At 35.8% G+C, this 15945-nt stretch overlaps 1 protein-coding gene and 1 pseudogene across 1 annotated transcript; both read right to left on the bottom strand.

Annotated features, from left to right (window-relative positions):
- Positions 1-5408: 5408 nt before the first annotated feature.
- Positions 5409-7078, bottom strand: LOC18442861 (berberine bridge enzyme-like D-1). The gene has a single exon (XM_011628254.2). It carries the CDS (start codon positions 7063-7065, stop codon positions 5491-5493), a length of 1575 nt encoding a protein of 524 aa, XP_011626556.1. The 5' UTR covers positions 7066-7078; the 3' UTR covers positions 5409-5490.
- Positions 7079-12024: 4946 nt separating this feature from the next.
- Positions 12025-15401, bottom strand: LOC105421310 (berberine bridge enzyme-like D-1; annotated as a pseudogene).
- Positions 15402-15945: the final 544 nt, after the last annotated feature.

Genomic DNA, 15945 nt, shown 5'->3' with positions numbered 1-15945 from the left:
GAAATGAATGGTAAATGTATGCATAGCATTTTGATAGTTTTTTTTCTTCTGTACTTTTTGACCTTTTTTTGTTAAATAATTTTTTATTGTATCATTCATTAGAATGTCAGTGTTTTTATCCTAGACGGACAGTTGGGCTATAACATATAAACCATTCCACATGCTCCCCCAATTTTCATAGGGACATGAAAATGACAAGGAAGAATTTATTCCAATTCTCTCTTTTTCTCTTTTTAAAATTTCAAGATATTTTCTCTACCTACAATTATAGTTTCTCTCTAAAATTTTTGTGGTAGTTTTTCTCTCTAAAAATTTTAAGACTTTCGCTCTCTAAAATTTGATATAGTATATCTCTCTAACATTTTAAGATACTTTCCTCTCCAAAACTTAAAATATGAGATGGTTTGTCACTCTAAAAATTTTAAGAAAGTTTTTCCCTCTAAATTTTTTTAGGAGTTTCTCTCTCTAAATTTTGAGAGAGGTTTTCACTCTAAACTTTTTTATGTAATTTCTCTCTCTAAAATTTGATATAGTTTATCTCTTCCTAAAATTTTAATATACTTTCTCTCTATAAAACTTAAACTTTGATATAGTTTCTCCATAAAAAATTTAGATATAGTTTCTCTCTCTTAAAATTTTCAAATATTCTCTCTCAAAATCTTAAATTTTGAGATAGTTTCACTCTTTAAAAAATTTATATAGTTTCTCTCTCTAAAAATTTTGATATAGTTTCTCCTTCTAAAAATTTTTAGGTACTTGCTCTCTTTAAAACTTAAAAGTTGTGATTGTTTCACTCTCTAAAATTTGATATAGTTTCTCTCTCTAAAATTTAAAGATACTTTCTCTCTCTAGAACGTATAATTTGAGATTGTCTCTCTCTAAAATTTTGAGATAGTTTCTTACTCTAAAAATATTTAGTACTTTATCTCTCTAAAACTTAAAATTTGAGATAATTTCTCTCTCTAAAAAATTTGAAGTAGTTTCTCTGTAAAACTTAAAATTTGAAGCAGTGTATCCCCCTTACATAGCTTTTACTTGATCAGTTAGCTATCTTTCTATAAGGCGTGAGGTAATATACCTTTTATGGTATTTGTCCCACAATTCTTGGAGGTAGGATAACTCCAGAATCTAATATTTTACGGAGTGTGGCTAACTATTAGTGAATAAAGTTATAGCGTGAATGACTTGACCAAATATCTTCAACCTTAGTAGACTAGGAGAATTTTATTTTCGTAAATATTTTATTTAAAACTTGGTCAATTATGTTTATGTAAGACGTGAATGACGTGGGCTCAACAATTATTATTTCTTTTTATAGTTGTAAATAAGATTTTTTAAATTAAATGGTATTATTAGATATTTTAGATTTATTTTTATTAATATAATAAAATAATTATAAAATATAAACCAACAATTTAACTTCAGTATATAATATTATAGTTAATTAGGTTTGATAGTTTTGGATGAGTAAAGCAAATTAATGAGTATTTTATTTTGATGTGATACTAATTTCACTGTATATAGGAAATTATTTTTTTAGCGTTATAATAGAGAAGCGTTGTCTAATGTTTTAAAATTATTTTGATGCAATATTATGGAATTATATTATAATTAATAGTTATACATACATCCAGACAGAAAAATGTCTCAATATTCACCTATTTTTACAAAATAATGAAAGTACATAATGCACCACGCTTAATATTTTATAGTGGTTTTTCGAAAAAATTTGGACAAACCTTATTGATTCGGCCAATTCACCAATCCAACACATCAATCCACTGATCTGACTACAAGCTTTGGAGTGGACGATCCGGATTACTGATCCATTTTTTTAAAACCTTGTTAGACTAATGAATATGATCGAACATTGTTAGATTAATGAATATGATCGAGAGTTTTAATTTGAAAAAACCACTAATATGGCATTAACAAATGGCCTAAATGCATATTTGATCCTCTTGTAGCGCCAAATGTTTTTTGTCTAATTATTATTCATTTAAATATGAGACCTTTGAGTGGGAGTGAGAGTTACCCGGTTGGGATCCAAAACCCGAATTTCTGACCCTATCTAGATTCAGGTACGGATTTAGGATTTAGATCCAACGGTTCGGATCCTAATGCAAAATTTGGATCCAAATAGTAATGGAGATCGGATCTGTGTACAGGCGGATCCAATCCTGATCCAACCCATAATAAAATATTTTATATTATTTTATATGCATTCATATATGTTATATAGGGTTTTTTATTATATATTATTTTATAGATATAAAATAATATTTTTGGATCCGATTGGGTCTGGATCTAGACCCGGATCCCATGTATATCTTGAATCCAAATCTAAATATTATGGATCCCATTGGATCCAAATCCGGATCCAGATCTCGTGTATAGAGCCGAATCAGGTCCCGGTGGATTGAAACCCGATCAGAGCAACAAATTAGGCATCAATAAATAAATGTAGAATGTATCGTACAAGGTCCATTTTATAAAGGTTCGCTAATAGAACTAAACCAAGCTCATCAGAGTCATACAATGGCCGGGTTACATAGTGCAAGTGGACCGTATGCTCCCAGGGAGCAGCAAACCATTTGACTATAACACCACATATAGAATAAGTTCCCGCGGGAGCAATAATGTATACCTACTCCCTCGGGCACAAGAGCTACCTGGGAGATGTTTTTATCTGAAATTTTGTTTCTACTTTAGAAAAATTAGATATTCAAAAAGAAAAAATTAGACAATCTCCTTGTGGCCAGTCGGTGCACTAATTTTCGCCATGATATTTTCCCTTTGTTTCGGATCAACTTTTAGGGCAGCGTTAATTTTTTTTTCTTGTAGGAAATTAATTCTTAGGAAATGGCTTTTTTAGATTTAGATTTCACATTTTTTTTTCTCATGTTTGGTAATGCTATCTTGATTTTTTATGAAATTGTTTTCTTTCATTTGATAAACTATTTGGGAATCTACACTAGTTAGGAATCTACCTTCCCCGAATTTGGAATGTTACCTGTTCTACTTATCTAGAAATCCAATGTGTCTTTCTCTTTCTCTTAAAATCCAATGGCTCTCTCTAAACCCCATCTTCTCTCTAGAAACTCAATCTATCTTTCCTATCTAAAACCTATTCTACCTCTCTAGAAACCCAATCTTTTTTGCCCTTTCTAAAAATATATTAACTTCTTCTCCCTACAAACCCATTCTCTCATATTAAAAACCCAATCTCTATTTCTCTTTCTAAAAAACTACCCTCTTTCTCTCTCTAAAAATCTATCTTTCTCTCTAACAAGCCATTCTCTCTCTAAAAACCCAATCTTTCTCTAAAAATACAATAGCATTCTCTCTAAAATTCCATTCACTCTTTCTCTCTCTAGAATCCGTTCTCTATTTCAAAAACTGATTCTCTCTTTCTAGACACCCAATCTCTCTTTCTCTTTCGAAAAACTCATTCTCTCTCTCGCCCTAAAAACTCATTCTCTCTCTCTCTAAAAACTCATTCTCACTCGTGAAACCCAATCTCTCTCTCTAAAAACCAATTCTCTCCCTAGAAACTCAATCTCTCTTTCTCTCTCTAAAACACATTTTCTCTCTAGAAACCCAATATCTCTTTCTCTTTCTAAAAACCTATTCTCTTTCTCTCTAAAAAACCAATCTCTCTTTCTCTCTAAAATCTATTATCTCTCTAGAAAACAAACCTCTCTCTCTAAAAACCCATTCTCTCATTCTAAAAATCCAATCTATCTTTCTCTCTCTATAAACTACCCTCTTTTTAAAAACTCAATCTCTCTTTCTCTATTTTAAATCTCATTATCTTTTTCTCTCTCTAAAAATCCAATCTTTCTCTCTCTCTAGAAACCCAATATCTATTTCTCTATCGAACAATCCATTTTCTCTTTAGAAGCCAAAGTCTCTCTAATAACTCATTCTCTCACTTGAAACTCATTCTCTCTTGCTCTCTCTAAAATTCATATTCTCTCTAGAAACTCAATATCTCTCTCTCTCTAAAAATTCATTCTCTTTCTAACTCATTCTCTCTTTTTCTATCTAAAATCCCTCTCTCTCCCTAGAAACCCAATATCCCTTTCTCTCACTAGAAATTAACGCTCTTTTTCTCTCTCTAAAAACCCTATCTTTGTTTCTCTCTAGACATCAATTTCTTTCTCTCTCTAAAAACTCAATCTTTCATCTCGCTCTCTAAAAACATATTATCTCTCTCTAGAAACCAATATATATTTCTCTCTCTAAAATCCCAATCTCTCATTTTTTCTCTAGAAATCCAATATTTTAAATTTTTTTTCTAAAAACCATTTTTGGCATACTACAAACAAAGAACAATTTGAAGAGGGAATGAAAAAAAACCAAAAAACAAAAGAGAGACTTCTTAATGGCCTGAGCAGGGCCCATGCCCAATATATTATTTTTGGTTTGGTTTGGTTTGGTTTGGGTTGGGCTGGGCTTTGATGGTACACATTCAAGGGCAGGGTGGGACTTTCAGTGCATTTTTCAAGCCGGGCCGGGGGGGACGGACCAAAGAATTTTTACACTTTGCGGAGCCTTGGCCAGCCCAACCTTATGACGGCCCTACTTATCCCCTCCCCCAGCCCCCTTCCTTCCCTATTATTTTGAAAGAAATTGGATTCATACCCTACATATGTGTTTTTTTAATTTCTTAGATTTTGGACACTTTTTAAGGAAATTAATTTCATACTCTTGTGACGAACCAAACGTGAGAAATTAGATACTTTTTAAGAAAATAATTTCTAAGAAATCATTTTCATACAAACAAACGTGCCCTTAAAACATTTGTATTTATATTGAGGCAGAAATTGAGAATGCATGTACTATGTTCCTAGGGAGCAAATTGTACATTTGTTTCCTTGGGTAGAAGAACCACGTAATTGCCTACAGAAGGGTGGCAATGGGGCAGTTGAATTATACATTCGTTTGCTCTTATAGGGTAGCAATGGGCTGGGGACCTAGGCCGGTTGGCTTGGCACTGAAAAATTAGGGCTTGTCCACAACATGTGCTTTGAGGGCCAGCCAAGACAGGCTGAGCCCCCTTTTTTTCTTACCTCACGGCATGGCCTAGTCTGGTACAGCCCTGATAGGGCCAGGGGCCACGTCTAGTCTAGCCCTAGGGGAATAAGGCCGGGATAGGGTCAGGCTAGGGCCAATGGCCTAGTCTGGCACAGCCCTGATAGGGCCAGGGGCCACGTCTGGTCTAGCCCTAGGGGAATAGGGCCGGGATAGGGACAGGCTAGGGCCAATGCTTCCCGGGCCCGCTGCCTGCCCTAAAGATGACGAGTAACACAATTAGACAATACAAGAGTCTAGGGTTCTCAAATTTACTTAATGGCTGAGATTCTGAATTGCCTACTTATTACACGGAAAGTTAGAGAGCATCATTATTCAATTGAAACCACAACAAATCATTTAGAACAAAACCCAAGCCCCAAAGATAAAATGGCTTGAGGAGAACCCTCAAATTCAACGTACTTGTTTCGGGTCGACAGGAATACCCTGTGGGTTCCTGAACACATTGTGAGGGTCAACATGGCTCTTTACAGTAACCAGACGATCGAAATTGTTCTTGAAATACCTCTTTCCCCATTTTCTTGCAGTTTCCACCCTTGCAGTTCCATTTCTAGCGGCTCCCAAGTCTATGTCCAAGTAATTGACATAAGCCTCTCTTGGGGACTTGCTCACATAGGGCTCCATGTAGTCATAAAAACGTTTGATCCAATTCATGTACTTGTAATCATCATCATGTCTTTGCCAAGTTACTATATACTGGATGCTATATAGGTTCCCTTTACGGTGTGGAAAGGGTATGTGATCTTCCTCAAAATTGTCCATTTTCCCACCGTAGGGATCAAGAATGATCATGCTGGAAGGCTCTTCCTCCAGATACTTAATAGCACCCTCTAGAGAACTAGCATTCAATGGTTCCTTAACATAATCAGATTTTCCCTTGAAAAATGATTTACCCACTAAGTATCGATTAAGCAAGTCCTCTCTGGTGCTACCACCTGAGAAATAGAGAATTGAATCGATCCATGCCATCTCTGTACATATGGACTTGCTAATGGCTAGGTCCCTAAACTGATCTCTCATTATCTTGACTGCATCATCAACGCCTCCCAAATACATTCCTAGGAATGAAACGCCAATAACATGACTCGAATTAGCCGCTAAAATCGCTGAGAGATAGAACTCATTAGGCAAATTATGGGCCACAACTTGCCATTTATGAACCAAATTCACCACTGTTTCCTTTCCCTCTCTACTAGTTTGGAATACAGTCACTTTTCCATTGATATCAGCTAACTTAAGCTTCCAAGCTACTATTATTCCCCAACTCCCACCACCACCACCCCTAATGGCCCAAAACATATCATTGCCCATTGTGGTCCTATCCAATAGGAGCCCGTCGGCGTTGACCACTAAGGCATCCAATATATTATCGGCAGCAAGCCCAAATTTCCTAGATAGAAGCCCAAATCCCCCTCCACTTATGTGGCCCCCACTTCCCACTGTATGGCAAGATCCGGCAGAAAAACCATACCGATCCTTACTAGCCTTTGCTATGTGATAGTAAATCTCACCTAGAGTGGCTCCTCCCCCTATCCAAGCAGTTCCATTGGCAACATCAACCTCCACCTTGTTCAGATTCATCAGATCAATGATGACAAATGGTGAATCCCCAGTTGAGGAGAAGCCCTCGTAGCTGTGGCCCCCACATCGTGTACGTATAAGCCACCAATGTTGCCTCGAACACACCACTGCACGTTGTACTTGGATGTTACTTGAAGGGAGAACGATAACATAGGGCATCGAGGTGGACGGCTCGGCAAATCGAAGGTTTTGTAAGGAAAAATTGAGGAGTTTGTAGTAAATTTGGGGTGTTGAAGTGAATGTGGTATAGTTTGTCAAGCCATTGCCTTTGAAACAATGGAGAAGGCCACTCTCCAAAGTTGAAGCCATGGAGGGTGATGCATTGAGAAGAGAGTAGAGTAAGGCGTTAAGCAATGCCAGGATAAAAAATGTTGTTAGGGTAGCCATTGTTAGAGGACAATGAGCTACTATTGCGGCCATGCTTCCTATTTATGATCAAATTTGATTATATGGTTTTTTAATCTCAAAAGTAAGGCCTCGTAAGACACGATGTGGTTAATAAGAACAGTGAATTTTCGTAATAACCAAGGAAAAAATAGGTGTACAGTTATTGACTTTTAGATCATGGCCATGTGGACCATGGTGCTGATTAAAATTTTGCTCAAATTAGAAGGGACCCTTATTATCAATAGGAAGGTATACAATAAGACTATTTACTTTTTATGTAATTCGGTCACAATCATCATTGACCATTAGATTTGAAATCAGGTGGTTGAGTATGTGTTATTGTTTGGGCACAAAGTTTGAAATAAAATTTCTCAAATATTATGATATATTTTTATCTATTTGATTTCACATACAATCAGTAAAAATGATTGTGAGCTCCTTGTACCTACAATAAACGGTCTTAGAGTATATAATTCCTTATTAACATTTGGCATTTCTAATAGAGATGCAGAAATAACAACTGTGTATCTCAAAATTGGATAGAGTTGTGATGTATTAGCCGATTCTTTAGATGTCCATTTTACGGATGGGTTTTTGACCCAAATTTTCACGTGTTGATAATTTTCACCATTACCATTGAACAAGAAATTTGTATTTTGTACGTTAGATAAAGAAAATAATATTGCATACTTCGTTTCTTAGATTGTTCACCATCTTTCATTTTAATTCTTCACTGATCACCATATCTGCATCATTTTTGGATCGTGGATGTGCAACAGAAATGCATCTAGAGTGACTTAGGATAATTTTATATCCTAAAGCTATTTTTAAGATAGATTTTTGGATGGGAAAATGCATTTGATAGAACCTCATTTAAACATTTGCCTTTAAAATTCAACTTGAATATGTCCATATCTAAGTGCAATTATGGAGGCTCCATATTATATAGCTGTGAGCAAATATTAAACGAAATTTCACCAAACCCTCAACTGAACTTTAGACTAAATTTTAGAGGTGATTAGGTTGGATTGTTCAAATTTCATCCGCCTCAGCCTAATTTGTGGAGAATGTCCTGCAATAGGAACTCTTCTGGAGAGTTGGTGGGAATTAAACAAGTTTTATTATTACTTTAGCGCAGGTATACTACACTCCCACAGGAGTGTTGCTTACTCCCTCGGTTAGAAGACATATTTGGGAGATATTTTTTAATTTGAAAATTTTGCTAACCGCTTAATAATCATGAGATGATTATTTTCAAAAGAAAAAATATAAAAAAATTTAGTTTTACAACACTTAGATCTCAGTCCCTAAAAATTGGACGGTCTCTATTTAATCTTGAAACATTATCATTTTTCATGTGTGTAAAGGGTGAAATTGGAAAGTTTTTTTATTGAAGTTAATCTATGTATTGAAGAAGTTAGATCCCTAAGATTTGAGATCCTAAAATTAATCTTTGGTGGGGTTCCAACGGCGGAATAAATAGACAGTACTCCCATGGGAGTATAATATCTTTAGGCAGTAGCATATGCAAACATATTTTGTTAAGGAAAATGGTTTGATAGGGTTACAATTCTATCAAAATAAGTAAAGCTTCACCTCATAATTCATCGAAAATAACACTTCAAGTATTAAAAAAACCTTTATATCAGTCATCTCAGCTTGAATATATTAGTTGATAAAAAAAAAAAAATATGATTTCAACCTCGAAAAATTGTGTATATTGTTACAAATTATCGGAATTGAAAATTGATATAGATCTGTTATGGAGATTTTCACTGTCGAAAGTGCTTTCTAGACGAAGATTTTGTTTTCATAAAGCCCAGGCCTCGGAGAAGCTTCATCGTTTTGTTGAACAACTAGTCCAAAGTGTGATGAGATCAGCTTAAGACCCAAAGGTATAAATAGTCCATTTTTAATACGCAAGTTGTACATTGTATCTGTGAATAGACAAGTGATGAGGACAAAAATCTAAACGCCAAGCAAAGATATCAAAATACTTCGTCGAGCATTAAAAAGAGAGCAGGTATATTGGGGTCGGTCAGAAGTCCTACTGGGAGAGATTTTTTAATATGAAATTTTGATAATCACCTAAAAATTATTTAGTTATTATTTTTAACAAAATTTGAATTTTGAGTTGGATAAAGTTTTCATAAGGCCTAGGCTTTATGAAAACAAAATAAAGCCTCACCTCAAATCCTCATCTAGAAAGCACTTTTGGCATCGAAATCTTCATGATGGCTCTAAAATTAATTTCCATTACCAATAATAAAATTTGAAACTAAAAAATGCTATCGATTTTGCAGATCTGTAAACACTTATTTTTAAAGCAAAATGGATAGTCTAAATGATTTATTGCAATATACACTATTTGTAGAATCTGTAATCCTAATTTATCTGCAAAACCATAATGTTCAAGTTGGGATGATCGATTTTAAGGTTTTTCAACACTTCAATTGCAATTATTAATGAGTTATGAGTTGAAGAAAGCTTTACTTGTTTCAATAGGGCTGCAAGCCTATCAAACCAGTTTCCTTTTGAGTTTGTTAACACTTAGATCTGTCTTTCTAATAAATTGAACGATCTCTATTCAATCGTGAAACATTATTTTTTTTGAAGTACATAGATAGCGTAATTTACAAATTCTTCATTAAGGTTTTGCTTTCTATATTGGATTTTGCTCGAGGATATAACTCGAAAGTATTCTCCCCTCGGAGTACGACATCTCTTGGCATAGGTAAACTAGCTTTTAAAGATAACAGGGCGCATGCACACCATACACCTTTAAACTTGAGATTTACGGAAGACACTACTTTCCACACTCGTACACACCAGAGTGTGTAGAAGTTACAACAAGTTGTAATCCCTTTATTTGAATGATGTAATCCCTTGATTGTGCCAACCAAATGTAGAAAGTGTACAATGTAGAGCCGTAAGACTCAGTAAATGCTAACTAGCAGCGTAAATATATAAAACTCTTCCAAAACTTGAATTTTGAATTCCAAGAAGACTTGGTAAATCCTAATACTCCTCATCAAGACAGAGCATGAACATTAAGAACGCCCAACTTGCTTGTGAGAAACTCGAATTGCTCTTTTTTAGAAGACTCGTAACTCCTAACATAAAATGATGAACTAATTGTGTATTAGTGGTGGTTTTCTCATTTTTAACATAGCCTTTGATGTTTGCAAAAGTCATAACCCATGTCATTGCACCAGAAGAAGAACATAAAGTAGATGCTAAAATGTGGTATAAGGAGAGTAGTTATCGAGACAGATAATATGTCAAGATGATAGGTTGAAGAATGTTGGGAACAAATATTGTTAAATGCCCAAGGGCCTTTATATTTATGATATCATCACCTTCAAATTATTCACATTTTATTCTCTCACGTATGGATTAGAATCATCAGATGATAAAAATGATGCAAATTTCATTAAATATATGCTGAAAAGTATGTTGACTGAAGAAATTGAGAATCAAAATGGAAAGATGCAATGGCAAGGCAGAAAGGGAGAAAAAGGATAACTAGGTTGGCATACGAGTTAAAAAAACGTATTTGGACATGGATGGAAGATCTTTACTCAATTAAAACGGAGTTGTAGTATTCCATATATATTAATGAAACAGAAATTAATATCCTAATTTTGAAGATTGCACTTGGGCTTGATTTGTTGTAAATTCGTAAAATTTCAAAATTTTCATGGCGAATAGAGAATTTTCTTTCAAGTATTGCTCGCTTTTAATCAGAATTTTTGTTTGATTTGGTCTTCAATGCGTATGAATCTTTTCAGTTTCTGCAGTTTTTAACTTCCCAGTGGTCGATGATGAGTGCCCCTCTGATGATAAAGTCCTTCTCATAATATAAAATTATAGAGGTCTTTTCTCTTAAAAAAAATCAACTGGGATGGTTTATTTCTTTCCAAAGCCATGGCATGTGATCATCACAATATATATCGTAAGAGGGCTAGCTTTCTACTTTTGCCCCTCCTTAAAAACCCTCAAATGCACTAGCATTAAGAAAATCACCCTCCAAAAATTGTATGTTCTCCATTCATTATTAGGATTCTTTTTTTTTTTCAGCCACATACAGGGTTCGATAAGATTGTTTTATTTTAAATAATGTAAGTCACTAGGTTTGAGGGTGTTATATCTCCAAAATATAGGGTCCTAAAAGTGGCCTATATTGGGTTTTAACTAAGGAAGTGAATGGACAGTATGCTCTAGTCTCTTTTGACTCACATAAAGCATCCAAATATCTCTGTATGATTAATAAAAAAATACGGGGCAAATTGGAAAATGCTCCTAAAAATTCTATCCCATGATTGGGATCCTTGATTTCCATTGTTTATAAATCTACTTGATTTGAACCAGTTTAAAAGTTTATAATTAGATACGAAAATAGATTCTCAAACTATCTTAAGAATTTTTTATATCAAAATAAATTTATGATAAAATTGAGACGTGCGCCTCAATTGGATTGTTTAAGGTTTCAACCTCATGCAAACCACACCCAAAAGTAAATACTCTCTTTACGTACTTTTTTACAATAATATAGCAGTAAGTGAAACAACATAAAAATCAACCCATGTAATTCCTAAACCAGTGGCTACACATTGGGTTAAAATTTGCTTTTTGACACATAATATACAGTGAATCATGAAGTTGGTAAACACAATACAAGCAGGTGGTTAGAATGTCATGTTGTGCACTTTCTTTATTATGTAATATTTAAAAACATATGTAATAATGATAAAGACTTTAAAAAAAAAGGAGATGATATAAGAGTCTAGGGATGACATTTTTTAATGAAGGCAAATTTACTACATGAATAAGATTCTTAATGGCTTGCTAATTTTATAGAGTTTTAGCACCCATCATAGATAAGTTGAAACTATAACAGATCATTTAGAACAAAACCCAAGCCCCATTGGGGAAATGGCTCGAGGAAATCCCTTAAATTCATATTACTTGTTTCGCACTGACAGGAATACTCTGTAGGTTCCTAACATTGTGAGGGTCAACATGGCTCTTCACTCAAACCAGACGATCAAAATTATCCTTGAAATACATTATACCCCATTCTCTTGCAGTTTCCACCCTCGCAGTTCCATTTCTAAGAGCCCCTAAGTCTATATCCAAGTAATTGACATAGGCCTCCCTTGGGGACTTGTTCACATAGGGCTCCATATACTTATAAAAGCTTCCGATCCGATTCAAGCGTAGAGATAGTTGAAGACAGTCTTTATCTTTTATTTGATGTACATATCTCTCTTGATAAGACTAAATTAGTTAGTAACTATCGATAATTGATTAGCCGTATATTTATACAGGACTTTGTATATTCTTAAATCTCAAGTGTAGAGATAGTTGAAGACAACCTTTATCTTTTATTTGATGTACATATCTCTCTTGATAAGACTAGATTAGTTAGTAACTATCGATAACTGATTAGCCGTACGGGACTTTGTATATTCTTAAATCAATCAATAGACAGAAAGTCCTATGTAGTATTCAGGGTTTCTAACATGGTATCAGAGCGACGTCTCTCCTGATCGTGGTCTGTGTCTCCCAGATGGTGTAAGAGAGATTGAGAAAGAAACCCATGTGTCATCCTCAAATCGCTAGAAAATCCTCACGACCTAAATCGTCGAAAAATCATCACGGCAAACCTGGCTCTGATACCATGTTAGAAACCCTGGATACTACAGAGAACTTTCTGTCTATTGATTGATTTAAGAATATACAAAATCCCGTATAAATATACGGCTAATTAGTTATTGATAATTACTAACTAATCTAGTCTTATCAAGAGAGATATATGCATTAAATACAAGATAAATACTGACTTCAACTATCTCTATCCTCAACTATCTCTACATCAAGTACTTGTAATCTTCTTCTTCTTGTGTTTGCCAATTTATTATATATTGGATGCTATATATGTTACCCTTACAGTGCGGAAAGGGTATGGCATCTGGCTCAATTTCATCCATTTTCCCACCATAGGGGTAGAGAATGATTGATCCGGAAGGCTCTTCCTCCAGATACGTTATAGCACCCTCTAGAGAACCAGGAGTCAATGGCTCCTTAACATAATCAGATTTTGCCTTGAAAAAGAAATTATCCACCAAGTACCAATTAAACAAGTCTTCTCTGGTGCTACCACTAGGCAAGCTGGAGAAAAAGAGCACGGAATCAATCCATGTCTTCTCTTTACATATCGACGTACTGATGGCTAGGCTCCTAAACCGATCTCTCATTATCTTATGAGCATCATCAACACCTCCAAGATACAATCCAAAAAAAGAAACCCTAATAATTCAACTCGAATTAGCCGCTAAAATAGCTTGGAGATGGAACTCATTAGGCAAATTATGGGCTATAGCTTGCCACTTATGAACCAAATTCGCAACTGTTTTCTTTCTGTTTTATTAGTTTGAAATAAAGTCACATTTCTATTTATGTCAGCTAACCTGAGCTTCCAAGCTACTACTATTCCCCAACTTTCACCACCCCCACCACTTATGGCCCAAAACATATCTTCCCCCATTGCGGTCCTATTCAATAGAAGCCCTCAGCATTTACCACCAATGCATCCACTATATTATCAACAGCAAGCCCAAATTTGCTGGACATGTGGCCGAATCTGCCTCCACTAATGTGCCCCCCACTTCCCATTGTTGGGCAAGTTCCTGCTGGGAAACCATATCGATCCTTACTAGCATTTTGCTATGGGATAGTAAGCCTCACCTAGGGTTGTTCTCATAGTTACCGGGAGCACCCAACTAGGGTGCTGCTCTCACTCCGGAATCCAACTCTAGCTCTCCGTGGCCAGGTCTCATCCGGAACCTGTTCCCAACTTTTTGGGACCTTACTCATATTTTTAGGATTCTCGATCCCATTCACAACGGAGTTCTCTCCCGCTACCGCACAGATCTCTCTCCTACTGTCCCACGGAACGCGTTCCTGAACAAATTAGATCCCTGCTCCTAGAATTTTAGGATTGAGATCCCTACGTCCCCAGAACTCCATCCTTAGGGAGGATCCCACCATGAAAAAAACGAATCCACCCACCATTAAAATAATAGGGTTATCAGCTAAAAAACACGTAGAAATTGGGCCTCTAGGACTCAAAGCAGCTATTCTAGCCCTAATTCCAGATGGGTAATTTTGGGTACGCCATTAAAACTGTTAATTTGTTTTCCAATTCTTTACAAAGGTTTTTCATTTGAATTACTATAGAAAACCAGTCACCCCAATTCTTGAATTCGCCAAGGCCAACTTTTATGACATACTTGAAATCTCCTTATATATTTAGGCTTTCATGGTTTCCTTGTAAAATTAACAGCTTCCCACTAGATTTCTTTGCGTCTTACTTGAGTTTTTCTAAAAAATAAGGAGCTTGAACTCTTCTTCTCCTCTGTCAAGGATATCACCAAGCTTCACAACCATGGAGTTACCTGCAATCCAGTGAATAGTTTTTCATCAAAGATTTTAGTCATTTTCAAAGCTTGTTTGTCCTTTTGGAGATCGCCATGGAGGTCCCCAACTGCTAGCAAGTGTGGTTGAGATGGGTATGTAGATTTTTTTTGCCATTGTGCTTTCTAAGGAGAGAGAAAGAGTCCACTCACTGTGAAGTCAAATAAATGTGCTCATGAAGTTAAAGAGAGAGAGGGGTGCGTTTTGGCAGATGGGTCCATTGGATTAGCGGTGAATGTTTGATCAAGAGAGAGATAGAGAGAGAGAGAGGAAGAGACAGACGGCAGGTAGAGATTGGCTCCAAGTTAAGCAGAACGCAATCCAACCTTGAATGGAGCTCAATCCATTCCAAATAGGAAAACATTTTTCTTAGATGGGGCACGACTCAACTTTAAATAGGAACTTGTTACTATTGTCTATGGGAGCGCAATCCTAATGAGCATGGCAATACGATCCCATTTTACATAGAACACGTTCCTGTTAAATAAGGACATCGATCCCAATGTATCGGGAATACGCTCTATGTTCATATGGGATCTCAATTCACAATTTTTACACTCAATGGAAGTCGCTCCCCGAGCTCTAGAGCTTTAGACAGCTCTCGATCCGATGCTCCCGCTCCTGATAACTACGATTGTTCCACCCCCTATCCAAGCAGTTCCTTGGGCAATATCAACCTCCACCTTATTCAAATTCATCAGATCAATGATGACAAATGGTAAGTCCCCAGTTGACAAGAAGCCCTCATAGCTGTGGCCCCCACATCGTGCACATATAAGCCACCCATGTCGTCTCGAGCAAACCACTACATGTTTTAGTTGGATATTACTCAAAGGGAGAATGATAATACAGGGCATTGGGACAGACGGCTCGGTAAATCGAAGGTTTTGTAGAGAGAAAATGAGGAGTTCGTAATAAATTTGGGGTGATTAAGTGATTGTGGTATAGTTGGTCAAGCCATTCTTTTCAGAACAATCGAGAAGGCCACTCTCCAAAGTTGAAGCCATGGAGGGTGATGCATTTAGAAGAGAGTAGAGTAAAGGGTTAACTAATGCTACAGTAACAAATGTTGCCAGGGTCGCCATTCTTAAAGGGCAATGGGCATCCCTAATGACCATGCTTCCTATTTATAAATAAATTAATAGTCCATTCTCTCCCTCATTTATATAGAGTCATAGGTACCTAAACAATTGCTTGGAGTATTAAAATTTGTATTTGACTTATGTTGCAGTTATCCATTTGATTATATGGTTTTCCTAACTTCAATGTCCTGGGTCAAGGCCTCGTGGGACACGATTTGTAGTAAGAACAACGGATTGTCTTAATAACTAGGGCACAAATCATGGCCCTATGGAACATGGTGTTAACTGAAATTTTGTTGAAATTAAAAAGAAAGATTTA

The sequence above is a fragment of the Amborella trichopoda genome, chromosome 4 (assembly GCF_054954075.1).
Source record: "Amborella trichopoda isolate Santa Cruz 75 chromosome 4, AtrichopodaSantaCruz75HAP2 v2.0, whole genome shotgun sequence".
Lineage (NCBI taxonomy): Eukaryota > Viridiplantae > Streptophyta > Magnoliopsida > Amborellales > Amborellaceae > Amborella > Amborella trichopoda.
Note: the sequence above shows the minus strand (reverse complement) of the source record. Positions and strands in the feature narration are given on the sequence as shown.